At 37.4% G+C, this 9,549-nt stretch overlaps 1 protein-coding gene and 1 long non-coding RNA gene across 4 annotated transcripts in view; one reads left to right on the forward strand and one right to left on the reverse strand.

Moving 5' to 3' along the window:
- Positions 1 to 6,403, reverse strand: part of LOC108245336 — a 14,582-nt gene extending 8,179 nt beyond the window's left edge. Inside the window, exon 1 of the long non-coding RNA XR_001808972.3 lies at positions 6,183 to 6,403. This is a non-coding gene — a long non-coding RNA (uncharacterized LOC108245336). The remainder of the gene's footprint in view (positions 1 to 6,182) is intronic.
- nf1a (neurofibromin 1a) overlaps positions 1 to 9,549 on the forward strand; it is a 148,698-nt gene that overhangs the window by 115,026 nt on the left and 24,123 nt on the right. For all 3 annotated transcript variants that reach the window (XM_017432166.3, XM_017432168.3, XM_017432167.3), the window contains 3 exons: positions 1,795 to 1,988; positions 2,067 to 2,207; positions 7,725 to 8,004. In XM_017432166.3, the coding sequence (XP_017287655.1) occupies positions 1,795 to 1,988; positions 2,067 to 2,207; positions 7,725 to 8,004 (615 nt within the window). The remainder of the gene's footprint in view (positions 1 to 1,794; positions 1,989 to 2,066; positions 2,208 to 7,724; positions 8,005 to 9,549) is intronic.

The raw sequence follows: 9,549 nt of genomic DNA on the forward strand, positions 1-9,549 counted from the left end.
TCCCAGGTTTCAGGCCTGATCACTGGTTTTTAGTTGTAATAACTGGAGCTGCGCATTGATTGTAGTTCGCTCCTCTTTAGGTCCAAAGATAATAACTTCAGTTTTGTTTCTGTTCAGCTGGAGAAAAGTTTTGGCACATCCACACATTTATCTGTTCTAAGCATCTATTCAGTGATTGGATGGGTTTTACCCTTAGTTATGTCCCCAGATCAAACTGGGTTTATTCACATCAGACACTCATTTTTTAATCTCAGTATTTCACACAACTGCTCTATTTAAAGCTTTTTTTGCACTAGACCAGGGGTTAAATTACCTCTTCATGTTCTGCAGAAGCCAGAAACAAGTAAAACATGCAGGATAGCGGCCCTCGAGGACCAGGATTTCCCACCCCTGCACTAGACGCTCAAAAAGCATTTGACAGAGTGGAGTGGGATTGTCTGGCTTTGATTTCAGATGATGTTTGAGGAGAGGTTTTAAAGAGAGTACACAGATCTTCAATCTTTGCTTGACACAGTTACATGCAATGTTGGATTCTACATGGACCTGACTTCACTAAAGCCAGTCTCCCAAAAATATTTGATTCAGTGTTCCCTCTGTGTGAACAATGCTGAAAAGCCACATTAAATTACTTGCATATTTTGGAGCTGTCCCTCCATGTTGAGGTTTTGGTCTGAAATGTTTCTTATGTCATTTAATGAAACTGGAGAGGATATCGCTTCAAATGTTTTAACTGCCTTGTTCAGGGTGTGACCTACTTTACTTGATCTCTCTCCTGCTAAAAGGACTTAATTGCATTCACATCTCTGCTGTCCAAGAAGTTCATTCTGCTAATTTGGATATCTGCAGCTCCACCTACATATACAAGATGGATTAGAGAGGTCCTTTATTTTCCTAAACTGAAAGAAAATCAGGCTGCCTTTGGCTTGAAAGCCTGGATTATTTGAAATAACCTGGGATTACTTTCTGTCTGATGTTAAAGAAACAGGATGTCAGATTAGTCTGAGCTGAGCACCACAGTGATATATTTGTATAAATGCATATGTGTAATGTGTATAGAAGTGTATGTGTATTTATAGATATTATATTTCTCACGTTATTTATTTAACTTAAAAGGTCATTACTAAACAGTAAAAAAAAAAGACTGATAGAGTATAGCTTGTTTGGAAAAGGGGAGGGCGATTGGACGATGTTAGATGGTGAAGGATTAGAATGTGTTGACGATCTGCAGAAGCAGAACGACCATAGGATCATCTACTGGGTACATTTTATCTGTTGTTCAATGCTTTGTGGTGACACAGAGTTTTTTCTTCAGCCAAATTACATTATTGGCTAGTCCACTTAATACCCACTCTGGAGAAGCAGCAATCAAGATTTCTCATTCAAACTGGAGCAGGAAACTGAAAGTGACACCAAAATAGAGGCATTGGCCCCTAAAAATAATGAAACTGTTGTTCTTGTTTTCCAAATGAAAAGACAGAAACAACAACTAGGCTTGTTGTTTCTGTTTACAATCTTTTAATAAGGTAACAGAGACTAAGCTTTTTGTTGCTTGTTCAAGATTGATCTCCTGACCAAACTGAATCGTGATGATAATTTTTTGTTCTGATATGTAAAACCCTAAACCCGAAAGAGAGTGGACTTTCTTTTTACTGAGACTGTACAAAAGCAAATCCAGGAGGTCAGATGATAAAATTAGTCTTTAAAAAGAAAAAGAAATAAAATGTTCTAAAAGGTTCAATGAAAATGCTTGTCTTTTATGATCAAATAAAACTTGTTTGTGGTGCTGTGTTTCAGGTATTGAACTGAAGCATCTCTGCCTGGAGTACATGACACCCTGGCTGCTGAACCTGGTTCGCTTCTGTAAACATAATGACGACGCAAAGCGCCAGCGTGTCACCGCCATCTTAGACAAACTCATTACCATGACAATAAATGAGAAGCAGATGTATCCTTCCATCCAGGCCAAGATCTGGGGCAGCCTAGGCCAGGTGAGTCTACATACCAGTGGCAGCAGGTGACAAGTGAAGAGGACCTTTTGACCTGTAAGAGTGTTGTTTTGTGTTTAGATCACAGACCTGCTGGATGTGGTCTTGGACAGCTTTATTAAAACCAGCGCTACAGGAGGATTGGGCTCCATCAAAGCTGAGGTCATGGCTGATACTGCGGTGGCTCTGGCTTCAGGGAATGTCAAACTGGTCTCCAACAAGGTAACACTGCGCAGTCTGAACTAAGATATGGAGGAAGATTTGGTTTATTTTTATTTTATTTAACCTTTTTTTTTATCAGGAATAATCCCATTGAGATTCAAAATTATTTTTGCAAGACACAGCACTGTAAGATGGTAGAACCTGCAGTAATGTGTGAAAGCTTTAGACTGATATACAACAAAAGCTTTAAAGTCAGAATATTTTTCACAAATCTAATTTCCTATAGTTTACTTCCATCAGTTAAGCAAAATGAACAATGAACAATATCTGAAGGTAGGTTCTTCCTAACTTGTTTGAGAACTAATCCCAGATCTTGTGTGGCTAAAGACCATTTTCTTCAAAGAATCCCAAAGACATTATTACCTATATTTTGCCTTTCAGAGGTGGTCAATAATAACCTTTCTTCTGCTACACTTAAATATTTAAAGCTTGAGTTTATATTGGAGGTTTGGGTTTTTGGGTTGTAGTTCTCCAACGAAGACTCCTTTAGATCAGACTTCAACAGACAGTTTATTTTTGTTCAGAGTTGATGTCAGTTTTTGACATATTTAATCTGAGAAATCAACATGATGATTATCTGCCACTTTAAGTTTCCTCACTGTGTGCATGGTTCTTAGTGCTGTATGTTTTTTTGGGCCTTTTCCAAAGATGCTGAATCCCAAAATCTGCTTTGGAACTTTTGCCTGGGAGAAACCTTTCTGATGCAGTAGAACCACCTTGTGTTATGTCTTTCCAAGGTGTCTAACCTCAGACAACAGAGTTTTCTACATTTCACCCAATTTCACTCCTCCAGCAACTGTTTGTTTCTCTTCAGTTCTCTAGTATCAGTCTGTCTGAAGCAAATGGTTTGAGAAGGGGTGAAGGAATCTATTTAAATCAAACAAGATTAACAACTTCAAACAGGAGGAGGTTTCAGATTTCAGCTTTCTAAAACTTACACTGACACATTTTTCTCTTTAATTCACACGTCCATGCATGTGACCAAAACATCTCTGTGAGCCAAACACACAGGCAAACACAGGCCTAAATGGCCCTCAGGAGGGAGGGGAGTGAGAATAATCTGCAAAATCTGCAAGTTAATTTAACTGCATAAACAGAGCATCTCGTGCAGTTTTAAAGGTTAGAACCTCACACTCTCTGGTTCTGAATTAAAAATTGTCCTGGATGACTGAGAATCTGCACCAGCCTTTTGTTGTGTTCATTCAGATATTTCCATGAAAAGAAACAAATCCCCCAAATAATAAAAAAAGTTTGTTTGATTGTTTATATATATATATTTTAGTTAGTTATTTTCTAGAAAATATGCCACTAAAAGTTAATGGAGCACAGTCTCATACTTTTATTCTAAGTTAAGATGAAGTCAGATTAGTCTGCACACAAACACAAATCAAAACCTGTAATCAGAATGGACTATAACAGGAAAGTATGATTTGCTTACTTTTTTTTGCATCTATCCAACCAACCAATCATTCATCTGTTCATCTGTCCAACCTCCTATTTATGTCTCTCCATCTGTACAACTATCCATTCATCTGTCCCTCCATCTCTTCAACCATCTATTAATCTGACCCTACATCTGTCAAAGCATCCATCCATCCATCCATCTGCAATCCTTTCTGTATTTTCTTTACCAACCAAAGAGTTGCCTTTGACAAAGCAGCTTATTAAAATGAACACTTACACAATCAAAGATCTATGACGAGGCCTCTCAGCCACTGCCTTTTAGACTAACATCATGTTATGATGAAAAATAACAGCGTTGTAGCCATTTTGTTCAATCCTTGTAAATTACTATGTCCAGTGTCACGTCAAATGCAAAATGTTGGAGCTCAAAGTATGTGCTGTGCATGTCTACAACCACGGCAAATTTTAGCTCACTTTCTGTAAAATTGTCTGTTATAGCCATTTTTGTGTTTGCTTTTTAATTGATTTGATTGATTGATTTTTATTTTAAAATGTGTCATACACCCTCACAAGTGCCCAGCCCACATGGGCTTACAAGACACATTAAAACAAATACAAACAAGCACACAAGCGGACAGATATAAACATTCTTTAAACAAAAAATGTCCTCTTTCTAAGATGCCAGGCCTTCAAAATAAACTGTGCTAACTGAAACAAAAAATGCCTAAATAAATAACGCATTTTTATCCTCATCCGCTAAATAAAAGAAATCTGGATAAACATAAAATACTTTAGTAAATAAATCATTTCTCAGTGTCAAATACAAGGGACAATAAAACAAAAAATGCACTTCACTCTCAACTTCCCCCAAATCACACAAATGTCATATTCGATCGTCCTCTGGGACTGAACGAAAACGTCCAGTCTCTAAAGCCAAAGGCAGAATACCAAATCTAAACTGAGCACACAAGGACCTTTGTGTTTTTGACAAGTTCCATGTTATATATGGCTCAAGGCCATAAGCATCTTTTAATAGAATATAGGTGCGTAGTTTTGGTTTATGTAAGATATTGATAGCCCACTGATGTTTATAAGCTTCAAAATAAAACTGTTTAAGCTATTGAGTATTACATCTTAATTTATTCCTAAAAATGTACTGAAGTTCTGCCTCCTCAAATATCTTCTCTATTTGTCTGGCACAAGTGTACCTATATGTGAAATCCCAAGAAAAAAAAGTGCTTTGTTACTCTATGGTCTGGCATGTTAATAAATCTATTCCATAGTCGGACCATATCAGCAATAAATCTTATTTCATAAGGTTCCCAACCCATATCTCCATATAGTGCTAATTTAGAAGTATGTCTATGCACACCTAAAAAATAACGCAGGGCTCTACATTGCACTTTTTCACTGTAAGGTTGTTTACAATAACCCCAGACTCCTGCTCCATATCCTAGAACTGGGTAAACACAAGATCTATACAACTCTGTATACACTTTATATCCCAGGTCACGACAGTGTTTAACTTTATTTATGACTGAACCTAACGCTCTTCCAGTGGAGTCCGAGAGGGTTTTTATTCCTTCTTCAAATGTTAAATGTTCATCTACAGTAAATCCCAAATATTTATGTGTATTTGTAATAAACAGAGTAGAAGACCCAAAACGAAATGTAAATGTTGTTAGTGCATGGCTCTGTTTTCTGAAACGAATAACTTCAGTTTTAGCGTTATTTAGCCTTAATACATAATGTTTAACAGTTTCTGAAGATCTGATTCACTTTCAGCAATAAGTACAATATCATCAACATACAGTAATATGCAAACTTTTATCTCACCCACTTTCACTCCCACATTTACCTCTTTAATTGTCATTGCTAAGGTTGATTTGCTGTGGCAGCCATTTTGAATTGTATTAACTCCAAAATTGAAATCGGTGTTAAATTTACATCCAGAGATTACTTTCAGAATGTTTCAATAAAATCTGTCCAATGCTTCATGAGATAGTTTGCTAACATACAAAGAAATTAACACATGCACACACAGGGAGGCACAAAGTATTATTAGCCTTTCACCTTCAGTAGTGGGTGATAACAAAAACTAAAATCGTCTTCATTATTGTTTTGGTTTTCAGGGCACAAAGTGATAGTGAGCATGTATTAAACAGGCACATGCTTACTCATCACTTCTGAAAAGCTCTGTATCTCTTGTCCATACCAATCCACCAGAAACTGAATTTTGAAAGATCTCTACTTTGAAAAGCATTTTTCAAAAACTGATTATCTCACCAAAGTCCCTGTTTGTGTGAATGAGGTGCAACGCTTTAAAAATACCAGATGTAGTGTGGATGGAGTCTTTTAATCTTTTTCTTCATATTAAAGTCACTGTGCTTTTTCCTAATTTATACAAATGTATTTAAAAATATAGAACCACCCAGTAGAAAATCTAATCAGATTAAATATGCTAAACAGCAGTCAAACTTTAGGACAAACTTGTTTGTATCAAATTAATGTCTGAGCTCTGAGGATTACTTTAGGGTTTAGTTTTTGTCATTAATTTGAATTTTTACTTACGTTCTCGAGCTGTGGATCCCGTCTGACTCAGAGAGATAAACTCATCCACTCCCTGTCCATGATCTGTGGCTCTGTGGGTCCAAATTCATTTGGTTCCTCAGATAAACACAACATCCAGAGGCAGATACAAAAGAAAAGCCAGGGCCTGGCTCCGATTATGACACACAGCAGTTGTGTGTTGAATAGTGTCTTTGTGAGGACTCTGGATAAAGAAATGACAGGCTGTGTTTGACTTGGAGCTCTGCTCCCTTCACTCAGCCAGAGTGGATTCACCTAATGTTTTTCTGCTCTAGATTGAAAGTCTTAAAGTTGCAGCTGTATGGAAGTGTTGGACTGTACATGAGTCTATATGCTGCTGTTAGGATCTGGGTTACAACAGGACCAGCTGAGGACAATGGAGCCTTGTCTGCCGGGATTGAACTCTTTGTCACCCAGGATCTGAATAAGTGTTGTTTTCTAACTGCCCAGAATAAATCATGTGCATCAACTCTGTATTTGGACAAACTTACCACAAGTCTTCACTGGCCTTCTGCTCCTATTAGGAGTACTTTAAATTAATCACCTAATTGTTATTGACTTTATGTCATTGTTTGGTTGTATTATTTATGATAAGTTGCCTCAACTGGCTGTTATTTAAAGACATTTTTTACATATTTCTCCTTAAGATTCAGATCGGCAGCAATCATAAATAGTTTACAAATAAACCTTTTGAACTATCAACCACCCCCAATAGCGAAAAGGTAATAATGGTTTTATCTCTCTGTGAGCATGCAGGGTTTTTTTTAGTCATGTTACCAAAGTCTTTCATGAACCACTAGACTGATGTTAATGAAACACTCAGAAAGTTATCACTGCATGTACATCCACAACTGATTAACCCTAAAGTTAACCTGACTCAACATGGCCACCGCAGCTCATCAACATTAACCAACTCAGAACATTTTACAGATTTTGGGCTAAAATTTTGTGTTTTAGTAGCTGAGAATTATTCAAAAGACAAACTTTGAGTACTGCACAATGTGCAGTGTCTTTGCTTAAAACTGTTAGTAAAAAATTACCTGTCATTTAGCAAATTATCTCATGAACCACTGGACATATTTTAGTGAAACTCTCAGTAAGTATTTATTGGATGTACATGACAACTGATCAACTTTTGGAGTCAGTCCCATTTAAGATGACCACCAAAACTAAGCAACCTTAGCAAATGTAAAAATGCCTAAAGCTCAGTTAGTTTTACAGATACTGAGCTAAAATCTGTTGATGTATTATTTCACAACACGTACTCTGAGCATTATATCTCACAATATCGTATGAGATTGCACATAACGTTATTTTCACGGTTTTACCAAAACAGCTACAACTCCATCATTTCTCAACATAACATGATTATAGTCTAAAACTCTGGTATGAAAGATGGTTGAGGATATGCATTCCTTCAAGGAGTGCTGGGCCTTTTGTTTCTGCAGCAGCCATCTCCTTTAAGAAGCATTGTGTTCCTGTTTGTTGGTTTCAGTGAGGGTCTCCTGTTCTTCTCTGTGGCAGGTGATTGGTAGGATGTGTAAGATCATAGACAAGACATGCCTGTCTCCAACGCCCACGCTGGAACAGCACCTCATGTGGGACGACATTGCCATCCTGGCCCGCTACATGCTCATGCTGTCCTTCAACAACTCTCTGGATGTTGCAGCTCACCTGCCGTACCTCTTTCATGTGGTCACCCTGCTAGTAGCTACTGGGCCTCTGTCTCTGAGAGCGTCTACCCACGGCTTGGTTATCAACATCATCCACTCCCTGTGCACCTGCTCCCAGCTCAGCTTCAGCGGTGAGTGTTGCGAAACTCTTCTTACAAGGCATTCAGGCAGTGGCGGCTGGAGTTTTCTCCAGGGGGGGCTATAAATCCAAAATAGACATATACCAAAGGTTTTGGTATATGTCTATTATGTGATACCTTATTATATATTTTGGACCAAAACATATACTAAGGTATCACACCAGTGTATTTACATGAATTAAACAACAAAAGCAACATTATTATGTACATATAAATGCACAAGTGATTCCTGAACACCAATACGTACAAAGACGGAGGTCTCCCAAGGCACAAGCCTGTAGGACACATTTAGCGTTTATAAGACCTGTTTTCTCCCTTATTTTTCACAACTTTACCGGAGAAAATACGTGAAAGCTTGTTTTATGATGCGAGCACTCACTACGTCATGTATTCTTAACGTACAATGTAACGAAGGTCGGATGTCTCACTCCGATTAGAATTCAAAACCAAACATTCTAACAGATTTTAGCATAAATTTTCTTAAACTAATTATTAACTATTAACTTATTTATTGCCTTTTGTATGTAACTTAGCCACGTAATGAACTTATTGCTGTCTTTGAATAAAAGGCAGCTCACCCGCGGCTCGACTTTTCAATCAGGCAAACTTTCTGACAGACGGATGTAACGTCAGCCCGCGGCGGGAGGCGGTGAAATATAAACACAGCTGCATTCAGCAGCTCAGGGCGCAGGAGAGGTGCTCCCTGAACCGTCCTATCTCTTGTATTGAAGAGGAGCTACTGCGCATGTACAACTTTCAACGAGAGTCTATGGACAAAGATTTTTGCGCCCCGGGGCGGAAATACGTCACCAATCAGACAACGTTGATGAACGAAACAACTTTACTTATCATTAACTATAAAATATTTATCTTACATATATACATACATATATACATATATTTCGAAATATTTTTAATGTACTATTTAATTTTTATTCAAGGTAATGTGAGTGGTGGGGCGGCGCCCTAGCACCCTCTATTGGCCAGCTGCCACTGCATTCAGGCATACGTCTACTTACAAACTGAAAAAGGTTTCTGGAGAATATCAATCAGTCTAACTTTCTCTATAAAGCATCTTTCATACAATGTAGTGTGACATAAAGTACTTTACAGCAGATTAAAACACAATAAAGCATCAAAGAAAAGCCGCAAACAAAAAACACACACAATCATTAAAAACAGCAATAAGTTGTGAAAGGATTAAACAGTAGTGACTGTAACGCGATTTTAATAATGAGGAAACACAAAAGTGAATATTAAAAATGTAAGCCGTATAAATCATAAGAACATGTATTTTTAAATCTAAAAGAAAGACACAGAATTAAAAATAAAATTAAAGTTAGTTTTCTTTCCCCAAAAAAATGTTATAAAAGTAATCAAGGCTATATGCTGGTGTAGATTCTCAGTCATCCAGGCCATGGTAAATTCAAAAAAAAGTTAAAAAACAAAAACAACTGGACTTCTATTCTGTAGCTGAAGACGTTTCGCTTCTCATCCGAGGAGCTTTCTCAATTCAGAAATAGAGAGTGTGGAGCT

This window comes from Kryptolebias marmoratus, linkage group LG2 (assembly GCF_001649575.2).
Source record: "Kryptolebias marmoratus isolate JLee-2015 linkage group LG2, ASM164957v2, whole genome shotgun sequence".
NCBI classification, from domain to species: Eukaryota; Metazoa; Chordata; class Actinopteri; order Cyprinodontiformes; family Rivulidae; genus Kryptolebias; species Kryptolebias marmoratus.